The 18,313-nt window shown below is 37.3% G+C and overlaps 1 protein-coding gene across 1 annotated transcript in view; it reads right to left on the bottom strand.

Moving 5' to 3' along the window:
* The window catches only part of LOC137398415 (dmX-like protein 2), a 73,511-nt gene that overhangs the window by 30,337 nt on the left and 24,861 nt on the right, over positions 1 to 18,313 (bottom strand). The window contains exons 15-32 of the mRNA XM_068084542.1: positions 17,358 to 17,545; positions 16,430 to 16,568; positions 15,966 to 16,112; positions 15,096 to 15,303; positions 14,483 to 14,607; positions 12,106 to 12,340; positions 11,626 to 11,766; positions 11,258 to 11,400; positions 9,715 to 9,851; positions 7,656 to 7,843; positions 7,323 to 7,511; positions 6,820 to 7,007; positions 6,489 to 6,614; positions 5,213 to 5,302; positions 4,736 to 4,891; positions 3,993 to 4,101; positions 2,931 to 3,078; positions 2,587 to 2,759 (exon numbers count right to left, since the gene is read on the bottom strand). Coding sequence (XP_067940643.1) covers positions 2,587 to 2,759; positions 2,931 to 3,078; positions 3,993 to 4,101; positions 4,736 to 4,891; positions 5,213 to 5,302; positions 6,489 to 6,614; positions 6,820 to 7,007; positions 7,323 to 7,511; positions 7,656 to 7,843; positions 9,715 to 9,851; positions 11,258 to 11,400; positions 11,626 to 11,766; positions 12,106 to 12,340; positions 14,483 to 14,607; positions 15,096 to 15,303; positions 15,966 to 16,112; positions 16,430 to 16,568; positions 17,358 to 17,545 — 2,830 coding nt within the window. The remainder of the gene's footprint in view (positions 1 to 2,586; positions 2,760 to 2,930; positions 3,079 to 3,992; positions 4,102 to 4,735; positions 4,892 to 5,212; positions 5,303 to 6,488; positions 6,615 to 6,819; positions 7,008 to 7,322; positions 7,512 to 7,655; positions 7,844 to 9,714; positions 9,852 to 11,257; positions 11,401 to 11,625; positions 11,767 to 12,105; positions 12,341 to 14,482; positions 14,608 to 15,095; positions 15,304 to 15,965; positions 16,113 to 16,429; positions 16,569 to 17,357; positions 17,546 to 18,313) is intronic.

Raw genomic sequence — 18,313 nt, 5'->3', positions numbered from 1 at the left:
TAGATACATGTACATATACAATCTATAATATAAATCAAAAGCACAAATGGCTTGTTTCAATTAAATGCTTCTAATGTAAAGTTTAAAACGCTTTTATCAAAAAGTATAGAGATTTTTCTATCACTTGAGATTGGTTCGTTGTTTGAGGTGATGTTATTGCCAGGACGTTTTTTAGATTGACATTGGCAAAACTTGATCGTTGTTGAAATGCTCAAAAGAAAAGACATCAGTACATATACAAACTATAATATAAAGCAAAAGCACAAATGGCTTGTTTCAAATTAAATGCTTCTAATGTAAAGTTTAAAACGTTTTTATCAAAAAGTATAGATTTTTCTATTACTTGAGATTGGTTCGTTGTTTGAGGTGATGTTATTGCCAGGACGTTTTATAGATTGACATTGGCAAAACTTGATCGTTGTTGAAATGCTCAAAAGAAAAGACATCTTTTTCTTTTGAGCGTTTTACCCACTATCAATTTTGCCGATTTTTCTTGAAGTTTATGCAAAGATTACCTCACTTTACCTCACTTCCGAAGGGTGATCGCTACGCGGATGTTTGGTATAAATCAAATTTCACCAAACCTTTAGAAAAGTCGTTGACAAAAATATTTTGCCGATGGTAGTAATAACGACGCTTATGAATTACGAAAAGTTGAGGTTTACCTCTATGGCTTGGAATAAAGTGATTTTCTAAAGCGATAGCAACCGTTTCGCTAGCCGTTGGGCTAAAAACAGTTCGAATTAACAGTGTTGAGTTCGAATTATATAGTAGAGATGCCCCGATTCTAAATTCACCAGCCGATTCAGATACCAATCCGATATACCGATCCTAATTGAAAAATAATCCGATTCAGATACCGATTCAGATCTTTTGTGTTGCATAGATAGTAGCTCATTTTATTATGCAAATACAAACATAATGCAAAGAAAACATGAATATTATTGTATTTATTTGTTTGCATTTATGGAAAAAAATATATACATATTCACATACTGACATACCGTGCATGTAGTAACAAAACAGTCCATGTTTCTTGTAATTTGTAAATAAAGGTAATTACTGTTAGTGGTACAGTTCTATCTGTGATAACGAAGTCCCTCTTCTATTGTTGGATAAACTGCTGTGCCTGTACAAGTTTAGAGCAAATCAATGTTTCTTTTAAAAACCGTTAGTGATTCAATTATCTCAGTAAGACGTCTCTTTTCTTCCATCATTATCAATGTAGCCGAGCGTACTGAAGGGGGATACCCTTGCAACAGATGTTGGAGGACAGGCTACATACCGATACGCCACTGGGGTTACCGTTTTTTGTACAATACAAACGATCCATTGTATCGTCAGGATCAAGAGAGTGATGGATAACTTTATGCGTCGACTGTTTAAATTACTTTCGTAATGCTAGTAAATAGAAATATTACACTGCGTTCTTGTTTCCCACTTTTGTTATCTTGTTCGTGATTGCTTGCAATAAAACCTATCGCTGTAATTGGGAAATACCACACTTTTTGTTTACGTTCTGGCTAAAAAGTTTCCTTCGCTGTGTTGATCAGGCTATAGACATGAAATAAATTGTGTGGCAGGCCTGAAATTCATTAAGTAAAAGTAAGAAGCTTACAGCTGATGATTTTTTATTAGTATAGCAGGCTAAAATACAGTTTTCTGCTAAATGGTTGATCTGTAAAAAGTATCGGAAGGTTCAGATTTTTTAAGAAAAGATCGGCCGATACCGATTCAGATACTTGACACTCATATCGGCACCGATACCGATTCCGATACCAAAATCGGGGCAACTCTATTATATAGAGCCATTTATCATTGTGTGGGAACGGACCAAGCAAATCCATTCGAGTTAACCATGTGTTCGCTATATCCGAGGGCGAGTTATCCATGTTTCACTGTATATGCTGAAAGTTTACATTGTATGTTGTGAATTGGTGTGTTAAGGTCGTGTAAAGGTCGAGCATTAAATTAGCACTTAGGACTTGAAACTAATTAACACTTACATTAACATTCAAGTCGAGTTTTAACTGTATATAAATGCATGTACAGTAATTTCGCAGCTTCGCTGTACTGCAAGCTTTTAATGGTCTTTATTTGTATATGTGTATACACTGTCCCCTTGTGGCTGAAACTGTTTATGAATTAGACATTGTGACAACTGAGAGTTATCTCCCCTCTCTCTCATATTTACAGATGTATAACTTCTTTCTTAAAACGAACCCAGTTAATCACAAGCATGAATATTCAGACTGATCGAGCCCATGCGTAAGTGTCTTAGCTAGCTTAAAATACTGAGACAGAAGTTGAAATATAAGCTGAAAATCAATCAAGATAACTTCAATTTATATGAATGCACTTTTTATTTATAAAACTCAGACAATTTGCTTTAACTTCAAAGTAACTTTAAAAAGCAATTGAAGTTTTCAAATTATGGTTCATATTTAAAAATCTTAAGAAATACTTAAGACTGATAAGCTACCAGGCTTACACACAGCTCAACAGCTCAACATGACAATGATAAAAAAAGGTGATGTTCATCCCACATCCATAATTGCTATGAAATATTACAGTTTAGTCTCTCACCTGCAGTGCTCTGTTTGCTGTCAGTAAACTTGTCAGAAAAGTCAGTCTGTGTGTGTGCTACTGTGTTGGCTAAGGCCATTAGAAACATCTGGTCAAGATTGTTCAGGCCAGGCAAACTCACATGAGTCAAAGCTTTAGCAAATGTATCCGATTCTGAAGGTCCAAACGTGAACCTATAAAAATATTTCAAAAGGAACCTCAACAAATAGCGATTGGTAACATAAAGCGATTGGTAATATGAAATTCACTAATTTGTAAAGTCACGCATGTTGTATGTAATAACAGCCGTAAGTAGAATAAATCTGCTGAATATATTGCAGACGTCAAAAGTGGGAAAAGCTGACCTTGACCGATAGCCAGCCGAAATTGAGTCATGTCGCTTAGAACCATCAGTAGAATCTTCATCCTCCTCATCAGAAAGACCAAGATCGAGGTCATCGTGACTTGGATTGTAACCATCAGAGAAGAGTTCGTTGTAGTTTTCCTTCTCCACTAATGGAAAAAAGTGACCGAAATTGTTAAGATTGATAATCTAAATATTAATGAGGAACCTTTTCATTAACCTTGCGTGTCACGCCGGAGATGTCAGATATTGAAAAGAAACAGTTCAAAATTGCTGAATCACTGTTCGTCACACTTTTATCGCTATCAGCTGACTGAAAATGTTCCGTGAGGCATTTTAGCGCTCTTGTGAACGGCTAATCGATCGAGGTTACTCAATAACCTGTTAATGTAATAAGTTCTTAAAACAAAACCTTTTTTAGCCTAGGATTTGTTAGAAAAACAGCACCGGGACCAGCTCTCACCATCTGAAAAAATTGTGAACAAAAACAAATGTAGATGGTTGAAACAAAATATTAGTTGGCATAACCAGCGTTAACTGCTAAAGCAGAAAGCATATCTTACATTATGTTACAACCGTTGGTTTGAGTCGCTCTTAGAGACTTTTTATTACAATGAGTAACTTTTTGCAACGACGACCTGTGAGGACATAAACTTCTGTTTTTATTTGGCTTTGAAGGCAGAACCAGAGAATAAAGATGACAATCCAAAACTGACAGCTGACTTCATAAGAATAATTCATGAAGCATTGCTGCTACAAGAAATCTCTAGAAACACCCAAGAACAAATGGCTGGCTCCCACATTAGTTTTAATCAAAGGCTGTAGAGATTAGTTAGCATTTATCTAAACCAGAGTGTTGCGTTTGCAATACAAAAACCCAAAATAAGTTTTCAGTTACTTACAATTTACTATGTTTATTGAAGAGAACTGGCTTCAGTGTTGACTTCTACTACATGTATAAAACATGACAAGAAGAATACGACGAAGCTGCTTCAGTGACATTATGAATGCTGGTAAATGCTACCGAGTTGGTTTTTGTAACTCTGAATAGTTCAATAGTCACCTTTAATTGTGCTGTCGGTAGCAACGGGTATGAGCTGGTCATTATCCGCGGCCAGCAAACAGTAGAGAGGCAGCGGTGGTATAGAGCTAATATCCACAAAACTTGTTGTCTGAAACATAAGAACAGAATATTGTAGGCTGCCGAATATTGCACCATCGGAGTTGTTTTTTGACAATTTCGGTGAACAGACTAAGTCTTTTAATTTGTTGCATAGGCAGGAGTTTGTATCTAATCACAAGGTACGGTTGACAAAACTACTGCAGGTGATAGGAAAAATGATTGAACAAAAAGACGAGAGCCGGTAGCAACAGCAAGTTTACAACCAAACAATAAAAGAGTGGTAAGGATGTTTCACAATACGATAATTAATTTTTTATATTCTAGTAAAATACCACCAAGAAAACTATAAAAATGTATGAAGCTATTTAAATTCCTTGCGATGAATAAATAACTGTAATAAGTACAAAACAATTAAATACACTACGCTTGAGCATTGTAAGAAATATATTATTGCATTTTATTTGATGATTTCCAGTTATTCTAAACTGTTGGCTTTTGTATTGTTAATGATTTTTGGCAAAAATTTATGTTTTCGCCCAAAAATATCATAACCCGTGACACTGGAACAATCTAAAAATACCATAACCTGTGACACTGAGACAATCTAAAAATACCATAACACGTGACACTGAGACAATCTAAAAATACCATATATACATGTACCATATATATCATACTCGTACCTCCTCGGAGACTTGCACCTTGCCTTTGGATTGGGCCACCTGATGGACAGACATAGCTCTTGTTCTATGCATAATGTCTTCACTGAGCCCAGAGTCTGATGTGTGAATGCTGATACAGTGAGTGAGATGAGCTAGTATCGCTTTCACTCTCTTAACCTATGAGTGAAAACACTTCATCAGACACTAGAAATCACTAACATGGTTTTGTGATTGTAGAAGGTTGGTGAGGAGTTGCAATAAGATGTTAAAACACATTCACACTAAACATATTCACACTATTTTGCAAATAGAGGAAAAATTAGTTACAACTTTAGAAGGTTTTTCTCCATAACCCTAAGAATAGGCCAACAAAGGAGTGCAGAATACAATAAACTTAACAAACGCCAAGTTTTCTCATCTTGAAGTTCTAGTAAGTTATGCTAAGGTGGAAACTGAGCATGCGTTGTAAGTGTGAGCAGTGCTCAGTCAGCTTCTCACCTTCCCAAAGTTGAGTAGTTCGAGCAGCTGCTTTGGATGGTACTGCGGCAACACCGGGTTAGTAATCTGAACGGCCTCGAACAAACCACACTCCTGTTGAAACACAAACAACAATGCAACTGATTAGCAAGTAAAATTTAACCTTCACTATTAGGTAAAGTTATCTATCTTTAACTGAGACCTAATCTTTCAAAGACATCTTTTCTATTTTGCAGAAAAATATTTAGATTTGAACCATATCTACAAGCTCTCATCTGGCTATTCAAAATGCAGGCACACAGCATATGCATGATCATACGTATCAGCACAAGCAATGAAAAGCTTCAAGACTATGATGAGCATGGAGGGTAACATAGTACGTATAGTGAGGATAAGGTGATGAGATAGATGTGCCTATATGCGAATTGATGAGTGATTAGAGTAAGATAGGAGGGTGTCGAAGTGCTGACAACAGCTTGTTAGTGGACTGACGATGTAGGCGGGCTAGTAATGAGCCAGTTCTAACAACAACAATGCATTTCACAATAGCAAATACATATACACAAACATGAGCTACAGTGAGTTTCTGAGCCGAGGTGGGTCAAATCGATGTAACAAAAGACAACATAAATTACCTGTCCTGCCTTTCCCTAGAATGGTTAAAACTGTACTTAAATACAATGACAGATGAAGACTACTACGTAGTACGGTCAAGCATTAATTTACGATCATCCAGCATAAGAATGTTTTGACAAACTATGTTTAATTTGAACAAATATTTTACTCAACATCTGAAATAACATATCAGTAGAGTTAATTTAGATCATACCTAATTCATACATATTTCAACATTGAATATGAATTAAGTGAGTGAAGTGTGCCAGCTATTCTTATTACACTCATTATTTCTGAATCTAGGGATCACCACAACTGCTTTTCCATAATCGTGTCTCCATAGTAAAGTAACAATAAAAAGCATTTAATTGTTATAACTTTAGTCTCTTTTTAAATATAATTTAATTTTTTACATTGCTTCTATAAGACAGTGGTTGAAAATCTACATATAATATAAAATCATCTGAAGTATTTATTGTCAAATTTTGAGCTTTATAACAAATTAAACAAAACAAAGTGTATTTTTGTGAGTTTTTTCCAACATACAAATATTTTGACGGATGAAAAAACTTTTGAAATAGATTAATTTCGTGTGTCCATGTTTGGCAATGTAACTAATTTAATGTAAGTGAAGTGCTATCAAAGATACATCAGTATGCTAATGGTGCCGAAGAAAGGTTACCTCAAGCATGGCTACTAGAGGTGGTTCAGATTCTGCCGTAATAGCTGTACTGTTTCTACGCAGAAGTTCCTTCTTCTCCCTTACCTCGCCTATCTTAGATGAGATGAGACGGTGTAAATGGGGCACCTAGTGAGAAAGGCAAGGAAGATGACAAGTTTACAACAATGAATAAGATACACACCAAGCATGCAAGAACAAAGTAAGTTACAATGTGGCACCTGCAGCTATGCATGTCTACGCACAACTAGCTTGAGCAACCGCACAGACGAGAGAACACAACTCACAACACCACGTTATATACTGTAGTATCTGATTGTACAAACGAGCTTACTGAGCGACTAATACGCAAAGTGCTGATTTTTGAACTGCTGCCGTCATGAGTTAGCAAGCTAGCGGCAACAGTGCTGACAGTCTTCAGGTTGGCACAGCTTGGAGCGTGTAGTTGTGACAGACCTGACACGTCATTGTATGTCTGTGGTCCATGCCATTGAGAATAAACATGCATCTCATTGTCCATACCTACAACAATTATACCTCCAACAATCACCAGACACTATCTTACACAAAAACTAAAAAGATCTACAGAGTGGACTGCCCTAAATAAATGCTGACAGCTTACTCGCGAAACTGTAAAATATCACGCCCATGGTTCTAAAACTAGTTTAACTAATGTGTTGGCCCATTACAGATCTAGGATAGCCTGTTTCCTTTCTCTCATTGTTTATTTCAAACTTCAAAATACGCGAAGCCAACAACAAAAATAAATACACAATACATTTTGCAACACTGAAGCTTACAATAATGTTAAAATTACCAATAATTTTCAGCACATACCAACTATAAGCACGCCATCTTTAGCCCATGACACATGCATCGGCAGAGGAGGCAATCCATCAGCTGTGGATAACTCCAAACTTCTCAGCTTCATCCAAGTGAAAGAGGTAGACTTAGTTTTCTGTACAGATATGCTGACTGTCTTTGATAAACTGGGTCTATGAGGGTGACCACTACTCGGCATGTCCACTGCAACCCCAACAAAGCACTGCTACAGACTAAGGTTACAGCAACGGTGAAATTTGGTGAGCTGAAATAAGATAATGTAGTAACAAGGATAAGTGAGATAATCGGTGCTGGACCATATGTGTAAGTGTTTAAGGGCTCGCAAACCTGAAGAATCTAGAGGAACATTCTCAGCCATTTCATCGCTAACTGGGGAAAAGAAGAGAATTCTAGAACCAACGGCAACTGTAAGTATGTGAGAGCCGTCTTCTGTGGGAGCCCAATCAAGCTGCACCAAATGCTTCTGTTGAAGTACTCCTGTTTTATTACCCGTCTGAGCGATACACTTCTTCACACTACAAATAGCATCATCTCAACTATGCCAAGTGGTCCAATGCTTTAAGCTCATACATAAAACATAGATCAATGGCTAACACTAACTTTTTCTACAGATATTTTCTTCAAACAAGTGGTTCTTGAATTCATTTTGGGGTTGGAGAAGGGGGTATATGCGAATTGTGATTTTCTTTAAATCAGTTTTTCAGCAGATTTTTTTGTTTGAACTCCAAAGTTTTAATATTGATTTTTATAGCAATCTACAAACAACTAAAAATTTTTAGCCTTTATCAGAGAACTAACAGCCCGTACTCAGCGCATACGGAATTGTTTTATTTTGGTTGCAGTGACGGAGATTCAGAGGTGAAAGCTCTGGAACCGAGTATGACCAAGTGATTAGGAACTCATTTGACTTAAATGTACATGTATTGGAATGATAGAAGTCACCCGCTATTATTTTACCATTGAATAGTTATAGACCAGATTGGAGTGTTTAAACTTGCAGATCTTTAATTTTTCCCGATAAAAAATATATTTTGACACCAGATTGAGCAGCTGTAAATACACGCTAACAATTCAGCTCGCTTCACATTGAGTCATTGACTTGCTGGCAGACCAAAAGGGTCGGCAGTCTGTTTAGAAAAGCCTGACTCGCTCAGACTTTGTGGCGCATACCATCAAGTTGAGAAGATGATTAATATAAACTGAAACCTGTGACAGTCATCACAATACAACATACACATTTAGAAGTGGAAACTATCAAGGTCCAAACACACTAGGCGATTTCCTCGCATGCGTCATGAGGAACACGGAGATATCCCTGACATGTGTCTAAACACACTTGAGCGATTCACCAGCAGACAATAACGCTGGCAATAACAATAACTCACAAACTGCCAATAAAAATCTATATCATTAGTTTCTTCAGAGTTGTTAATAAATTTAGGTAAGGCAATATGGCGCCATCGAGGCAACGATGTAAACAATTTCCGCTTTTGTTATTAGGCCTATCTCACTTTCATAGATTGTTCTGTACAAGAAGACATAAGGAAAAGATGACTCTTGTATTTTTAACAGTACAATTGTACGCTTTTTATATATAGTTTACATTATAGTAGTTTTTTATTTTTAATACACTAAATATTTACTATTCTCAAGATAGTCAACCTGCGCAACGATCGACTCTCAAATGCTGGTTTTTACTGAGTTTCTGAACATCTGAACAATTCGGTGTTCGTTTTGATGTTTCAATCGTAACAAAATAGCAAAATGTTGTTGCTGTACGTGGGCGAACATCAATACAAAAAATTCCCAGTCATAGAATTGAATTCTGAAAAAACCAACCAATCGAAACGCATCTTTCGCATGATAAAGTTGTAATAGAAAATGTCTAGCATTATCGCTCTGCATTAACTCGCCGAGTGAGTTCTACGAAATCACACTAAATATCGCTTAGTGTGTGTGCACCTTTATTGCAACAGATTCCTGTAGAGGAGTAGGTATCATACTCCTAACAGGATAAAGGCTATACCAAATTCTTGGTAGCAAACAAACCACCAGTCAGCAACTTTTTCTGTAATTTAACAAATTTTAGTGAAAAGTTATGGGCAGTGTAAATGTAAATAGACAGTCTCACATATTTAACGATAATTTCCCATTAGCTGCAAGCAGAATAAAGAAACTTCAAGCGAACATCATGCCTTCATATTATACAGCAGCATTCTAAAACCCTCATGATGATCCCTCTACGTAGCGTCATACATCAAAATGCTGAAACCTCTGCGATTATCCCTCTAGTGTCAAGTCGAATGACAAGATAAAATAATATGATATCAGAGCAGAGTTTATATCGGAAGCACTTCCAACTGACAGCGAAAGAGTAGCCCCTCACCTCTGTATGGTACTAAGGCTAGGAATGCTCGGCACATGAGGTAGTTTGGCAAAGCTAGATGATGGGCTAACAGTGAGAGGTGAGGGAAGGTGTGGAGAATGTCCGTAAGCTGGTTGATGGTGAGAACCAAGTTGCATCTACAACATAAGGTTCTGTATAATACTCGAACCTTCTGTATAATACTCGAACAATAACAGTGGCCAATACATACGATTTCATGGTATGTGTCATGATGGCTGGTACAATCTGAATATGCAGCCTTGGCTTATTCATCAAAACAGTATACCGTAAGCCTGGTTCCCATATACATCGCAAAGCACCCGCGATAGCACCGCAGGCTATTATCGGTGAAATGAGAACCTACACACTGGGTACCGCCGAGGACCGCCGGTAGTTGCTGGTGGCAACGCAATAGTTTAGCGCTGTTCAAATTTCGCAAAAGGCCACAGGCAAAACCTTCCCGAAATGCACTGTACATGTGAAGGTCACCATTATAGAAACAGCATGGTAAGCGAACATTTTATTTGATTACGCGATTATGTTTAGCGATGCAGCTTTATATGTGAACAGATGCCGCCGAGCATAGCGTCGCAAGCGTTTTGCTGCGCAAGTTACCGCCAGAGTCTCGCAATCGATATGAGAACCAGGCTTAATGAATACACACCTCTTTCCCATCTAATGTCACCTTTGTCTGCATAATTTGTTCCCAGTCAAGAAGGAAGTAGCAGCTAATTACATAACAGTGGCCTCCAAAGATCTTAGTAGTTTAGGGAAAACTATTGTCAATATATCGAAGCTGAAATATTCTATCTATAATGAGCGTGTATTCAATAATATTTCTCCAAATGGAGCAATGGAGAGTCATACAGACAGACATTGAGATTAGCCAAACAACTTGCAGAGCGTAATAGCAATGATTTCTTGTGCAGCGGAAAGAAAGGCGGAGAAACCTAGATATACAAAAATCAGAAGTACAATATTGATGTTTTAAAAGAGACAAGTTGAGTGAGAACATTGATGATGGCTAGGCCCGGAGGCTAGCTAGCTCTACAACGATTCAGTGCCTTAAGCAGATAATCTAAAAAAAGAGGTAGCGGCAAGGACAAGGCTTGGCTAGGGAGTTGGGACTCGGGCTATCTAGAAACAGCTGTTTAACAGCAATTGCCAATGTTAGCATTTGAATGGAGGAAGCGCATACCTGAGAGCTGGTCTGTGGGTAGACAATGTTTACACAATTACACGCAATGCCTCATGAAATTATACACCTTTGCATTACACTCTACATTCTCATGCAATTTCTACACATATCTCAAATATTCACGAGACTATTTGACATAAGCGCAGAAATAATAGAACCTTTATTACATGGTTGACAGAGAGCTAAATCTAATAAGCGCAAGGATACATACAAGCACTAACTCATGGAAGTCTCACAACAAAAAACTAACCGGTTACAACTGATTGAACATCATCAAAGGTAAATCTGTACAACACACTGTGACTGGATTGAACATGGTAAAGATGTATGCCCAACAAGATCTACCTTGAAAAAGTTTTCTGAGGATAGCACTTGGCTAATCTTTCTCTCAGTACCGAGAATACAGGACAAGTCGATCTCCGCCTTTGGATCAGGTATGAATATGTTCTTTAACTCGAGGATATCCTCTTGGACCCACTCAGAGCCCCCTACAAGCATTTGTACATTCACTAAGTACATTATATGTATTGCTATGTATCATTATTACTACAAAAGATGTGCCATAGATGTGAATAAATATTAATGCCAAGCGTTGTCACTCATGACAGACGCATGCCAACACTAACATGCATCTATTGAGAAAAAAACAGAAATCCTCACGGTCAGATATATCTTCAGGGGCAAACATTGTAAAGGACTAGATAAGCTCTTACCTGTAGATTCACACTCATATATGCTGACGTATAGGTTGACGTATTTATTACTAGGGTTATCCTTCGCAGCCATTATCTCCCCTCGACGATATGCTACCGCCATGCGTCCGGTAAATGCACAGCTTATCGAGATTGGGCGTCCTTGAAAATAAAATACTTTTCAAACGCAGGTACAAACCACTCATAGAAAACTATATCAGTAAGCAAGACAAGTAAGGATAACTCAATATCATTTTACATGTATGATGTACTAGTTTTGAAAAGCTGCACCGAAATTCTCACTCGAGTTCTCAACAGAAGGGCATAGAAAAAAACCAACCTGCAGTTTTTGTATTATTTATGTTTTCTACATACACTCACTGATGGTTAAGAGTCACCTCTCCCAAGTACATGTATAAATAAGCATAACAACGGAATGAGGGAGCATGAAAAACATTTTATAAAACTTTTGCTAGACAATGGGAAGTTTTTGTCATGCACCTGGCACCATGAGTAAGCTTGTCTCTAAGCCAGGCATCTTCCACTCCGCCCAGTGGTAGTCTGCGCCCACTACTCGACAAGCCCAGAAGCGGACTGAGCCATCACTGCAAGCTGTAGAAAAGACATAAGGTGCGAGGCAAGCTGGGTAGACGGTAGACGAACTGAGATGGCCGGCAGCCGCTGTTGCGTGTAACACCTGCACTCCATATGGTAGATTCAGCCTGTTGCTGTAGACCTGTGTAGGCAGAAGATCACTTTTAAGGCACGCGAGTAAAAGCATCTACATGTTGTGAAGAAATGCAGCTAATAAAAGCTGTAACTTTTAATTCAAAATAATTTTTGATCAGAATCATGTTGAGCACATCATCGGAATGCGTGTCTCGCACTTAGACCCTGCAGTTAACCAGAGGAACATGGTGATGTGGAATATTACAAGTTTGCTTGGTTTTTGGTAATTGCACTATGATGTTGGCTGACTACTGCTAATGAACACCTAGTCATAGAGTAAACACCTAGTCATAGAGTAAACTTAAAGCTCAACTAACTTAAAGTTGTTTATACAAGTTTTTTTGACAAATGACAAAATCATTTGTGGTATACTAAGTTAATTTTCAATATACAACGTCAGAAAACTTACACAGCGTCACAGTTTTGTAGATGCGAGAAAAAATAAAAATAAAACATAGAAAAGTAAGTTAGTGAAGCTAAGCTATGTACTTTATCACTTAGTCTGCCACTAAACCTAAGCTTTGCCGGTCACATGTCTTTACAATAAACAATAAAACATTCTGTATGTTTATTTTTTACATAGTTTTATGTAATGTATTTGTGTTGATGATCTACAAAATTAACTATTTTCAGTATTTTTTGCACTTTGAAACGAATTAAACAAATTACAATCTACAAATATAACTAGAAATTCCCCTGTCATACAGCCCACGACCAAAGTGATATTGGAAAAAAGAAAGGGTACTGATGGTTGAGAAATGCAATATTAGCAGTCAAATGGCACTGCAGTGCAATAGGATAACTGCAATGGTAGCTGTAATGTACTGGGTGTGGGTGTTATTATATACAACAAACAGCAATAATGAAAGGAAAAGATTATATGTTTATATCTCTCCCCCTGCAATAGGAGAAATGCAATATTGGCCAATATTAGAAATAAAATGCACTGATATTATTAGAATAACCAATATTATTAATATAGTAATAATAGAAAACCAATGCACAATTTTGTTTACATTTTAAAACGTCATAGCTAACAATATCAAGAAGTTGTGATATTTATATAGATTTCTAGAAAATCTATTTAAAAAAGTGTTTGGTCATGACAAACAGCAATAATGAAAGGAAAAGATTATATGTTTATATCTTTCTCCCTGCAATAGGAGAAATGCAATATTAGAAGTAAAATGCACTGATATTATTAGAATAACCAATATTATTAATATAGTAATATAGTAATAATAGAAAACCAATGCACAATTTTGTTTACATTTCAAAATGTCATAGCTAACAATATCAAGAAGTTGTGATATTTATATAGATTTTTAGAAAATCTATTTAACAAAATTATTTAGAAAAAATAATAACGGTAACATATTGCCCATCATCAATGTTGTTAGTGTGACTATAACACTTCAATAGTCATCCAAACTTATAATTAAATATTGTAATAATCTCATAAGAATCGTTAGAAAAAAATATCATCGTCATTTCCTTTACTTTCACTGCTTTGGACATCAGTTAGAATACAAAAGTACTCAAAAGTTTCCAAAATGTCAGTTACTTTGAAATCGGCAAAAAAGAAACGATTTCAGTACTTCTACGTTAATTACAGAAACCTTCTGCAATTCGCCAATGCTATAGACTTGTGAAATGTGCACGTTATTCTTTCGTGAAATGCACACGACTTAATGGTTCTATTCTCTGTCGCTCGGCGGTTCGTTTGCCGGTCTTAATTTTGATAAAAGCAAGGCTTGGCAAGTTTTAATAACGATTTTCGGCCAAATTAATCTGTCTATCTGTGTATAATCCTATCAAATGGGTAAGGTTTAGGAATATGTCGACAATTTTCAAAGACTTGGTAACATATTTAAATATGTTTTTATGTGTTTTGTATCGTTATTATACTTAAACGACTCTACACAAAAATGATTAAATTTGTTGATGAGATTTCGGTACAAGGGTTTGAGACGTTATTGATGAATAATTTTAGTGAGTTGTGTGCACATGCATTCATCGTAAAACTCTCAAACATTCGCTCCGCTCGTTTGGTCGTGGGAAAAGATTTATATATGAAGCAGACATTTGAAATTAAACACTCGGTGTGTCGTAATTTGACTGTACTTGTAATATTCCTTTTAGTCTGTACCTTGCTAGTGTCAATTTTAAATTGAGGCCCAGCTGATTTATGATCGAACTCAGGCTCAGAGGATGTGTCACTTTCCATGCCTTCTTCGATGTTTGGAGAGTAGGTCTTCCCTTCCTCCGCTACTCCTAGATTTATCAGAAATACTGATCATCCCTTGTGACCTTTTAGCTATGCATATTGGCTAACTCAATAAAATCATTTTAAATTATTGTCACTTTATAAAACTATACGATTGATTGATTGTAAATAGTAGGTCTTTGTGTTTCACTAGTTGGCAAGACCCTTAACCTAATTTTGGCTATGCACCTCCAGTTTCTGTATACAGATGGACTAACTATTAGCAGGCTAAGTAGAAGTAACTAACTACCTTATGAACATAAGCACGAGGTAAAACCATCTCATCTACCCACTCTTTGCATTCATAGCAGAACAATTTTGGCTTGCTTATGGCGTTTAGGCAAAAGACAGGAAGGAAAATACCACTTGATACACTAAGTGGTATTTTTCTTCTTGTCAACAAGGCACAGTAACAACCCTTTGAGGCTAAAGTGAAACTGTTGTCATAATGCACTGCTACGCGTTCATCTGCTAAGAGTAGACAGACAGCAAGTACCCTCGTGTGATGAAGAGATGATAATCTCCCACATATGCAGGTAGGAATTTTGGTCAGCCGCGTGTTCCAAAACCACGAGATAGAACTTCTCGTGAAAAGACTCCTGGTTTCTAAGGTCCACAAATGCGCCATCCGTGTGGTTCTGAGCTGTCATCCCTGTGACCAGCTGGCCCTGATACACATGCATCAGCTGTGTGTTTGTCCAGTCCTGTAAATCATCCCGATTAGGGTTTGGCTTATTAGTCATACTTTGCCCATCGAAAACAGGGCCTCTGAGCCTCAGTTTGAGTAGACAAAAAACCTTTCCCAGTGGTGAGTAGACCAAGGCTGTGTTAGTACGAGTGACAGGAAAAGAGACCATGTGAATAACTACTATTAGCTATTATACACACTTTACATTGTCTGACAAATGAAAGAGTGTGGGTATGAGCAGTGAGGGGAGATTCGAGACCAACCACTATTCTGATTAAAGAAAGCATTGTATTAAGAATTTAGTTGAAATGGTTGAATTGCTGCAGGCATGTTACCTGCAATGTTCTGTCACACGGATGTTGCTGAAATGAATAGTTAACAGATTTGCTTTTCATCACGAGGCGAGTACATCATCATTGCCTCTATACTGCGGCATGACTTACCAGAGCAAAAAGTAGGTAGTATTTTGAAAACGGTACTTAACAGTATATGTACATGTGTCATGTCATAACTGAACTGTATGTAACAAATGCACAGAAAGACAAGTATTGACTTCTAGCATTGCATATCTAATAAAGCTGCTGTACAGCTGTGCCATTGGACATTATAAACCATACATAAACGAGTATTACAGAATGGTATTCTTGCACCACGATGGACAGCTGTAGCTCGACTCACATGCTCAGCCGATCTGAGAGCATCAAGTTCAATTATGCAACCGGGTCGAGAGGTAGACTGCTCGCTGACTATGTTGTACCCAGCAAACTGCTCATTTATCTCCTGTGCATTAAAAGAACTGCTACTGCTTGTCGGACTCAAGGCGACCTACAAAGAATACAACAGTATGCTCCATTCTTGCACGTCTCAAGATGAAACAATCAATTTTATTCAAGTGATGGGTCAGTGAGCATAGCAATAGCATATTAAAGTTTGAATGTACAAAACAACAAAATCAGAATCTGCTAGACAAGCTTTGTGTACGCATAAATTCAAAAGGATAGTCTGTGCTCATACTATCATAGACTAAGTGCCATAAGTACAGAGAGTAAAGAAATGTATGTCAAAGTATGCAGGCTTGAGTTGGGAAGGAAGATGAGAAAGTCACCTGTCTAGTCTACCGAGCTAAGACTCGAGAAACTCACCTTGGCATCGGCTAACTGGACAGAGTCAGCGGAAAGAAGACCCCTAGCGTCTATCACAGCCTGGTAAAGCCTCATATTTACACCATCGGAAGCCACAAAGAGGGAGCTAGATGAGTTAGCTGAGGATCCTAAGGCTGAGCTGGTAACAAAAATGTTGCTATCTTAAAGAAAGAAGGCATAGAATGAGCAAGTATGCTGTAGCTGACACGGTGTATCGCTGTTTATTGTCAGAGTGGGTATTGAAATGACTCACTTCATCTACACTTGAAAAAAACGTTTATTCTCTGAGCCTCAAGGTTGTATTTCATTACAACAGCAACACAAGTGTCTATGCCAGTGTTAGTCATCAGCAACTAGAATGTCCATTCTATTCTATATGTAAGCTCATTACTCCATATTTCATTAAATGTAGACGGGAGCAAAAAAAAATTGAGAGTGCAGAAAAGAGATGGAAATGAGGTTCAGGCATAATGGAACAGATGGAAGAAAATGTCAGGCATTATCTGGATTAAAAAGGAAAGGTGTACAGCAAGACCAGCAATTCTGTACGATAAGGAGACGAGAGCGCTGACCAGAAGACTGGAAGCAAAGTCTGATGTGGCAGATTTGAGAATGTTTAGGTTTGTAAAGGAAGTGAGGATGAATACAATAATAAATAATTAGATCCGGGGGACAGTCGGTGTTCAGCAAATGAGGAAAAATTGAGTGCAACATGGTTGACTTGATACGGCCATGTCTTGAAGAGGAGTATATAGGAAAATAGCTGTTGGAAGTGATCCAAAAAAGGTTTATGGATGCGATAAAGGAAGACATGAGGGGTCTGAGAATGCCAGATGAAGACGCAATGACCGAACAAAAGATGATAAATAAAAGTTCGCTGTGGCTACACTTAATAGAAAAATGGTGAGAATTGGTGAAATTTGAATACCTTGGTAAGAGTGTAGGCAACCATGCTACATTATCAAATGCTGAAACAATGGGCGAGTTGACTTTAGCCAGTTCCGTGAGTCCACCAGCTAGAGATAAGGGGCCAATGGAATCTACCCTCCATAATATCAACTCACTAGACAGGCCTATGGCAGGGTCAAAGTCCTTGGACTTGCAGTCATCTGCAGCCTATACAGATTTTTATATGACTAACATACAGACATAACTTCATAGTTCACTATTTAATAAAAACTAACATATTTCATATAATAATGCAAAACCAGCCAAACTTACTGAATAATCACAGCAATGTTAAGAGTCATTATATTCATGTGATAAAAGCTTGTCGAGATTGGTTGATCCCAACAAGGTTTACACTTGCAGCAGCGTACTATGATCGGGTTTGTACATGCAAAAGCAGGCAAAGAATGTAGCCAGCATTTCTGCTAGGCAACTATTAGCAAAGCTTCATTAGTCCCCTTAAAGACGTCGATAGTTAGATATGGCGCTAATGATTTACGGTGTGTGATGACAGGTAAAATGGTTAATGATCAGAAACTATTTGAAAAGATATTTTATGGAGTTATTTTATAAGACATTAAAACAAAAAGAAAAATATATATTAAGATAATCTAGTGGACATAAGTGAGTGTAACAAATACCTTCACCATAAAGTATACGCAAATGTTTTTTGTACTGAGGATTCTTCCAATGGCTCAACTTTTGCACAAATTATTTGACCTCGTTTTACAAATTCCTAAACAGCCACAAACAAAATAAAAATATTTGGCTGGAGTTGAGGTGGTTACAGCTCTAGCTATAGTCAAAAGCACATTTTCATATTTCCAATTCATGCTATTATTAATTCTATTATTATCAATAAAATTTCAGTTCAAAATGGCACAGTCCTTGAACATCTAAATGGTTCAGTGATAAGGATGCCAACATGACCACTAG

This window comes from Watersipora subatra, chromosome 1, assembly GCF_963576615.1.
Source record: "Watersipora subatra chromosome 1, tzWatSuba1.1, whole genome shotgun sequence".
Classification (NCBI taxonomy): domain Eukaryota; kingdom Metazoa; phylum Bryozoa; class Gymnolaemata; order Cheilostomatida; family Watersiporidae; genus Watersipora; species Watersipora subatra.
Note: the sequence above shows the minus strand (reverse complement) of the source record. Positions and strands in the feature narration are given on the sequence as shown.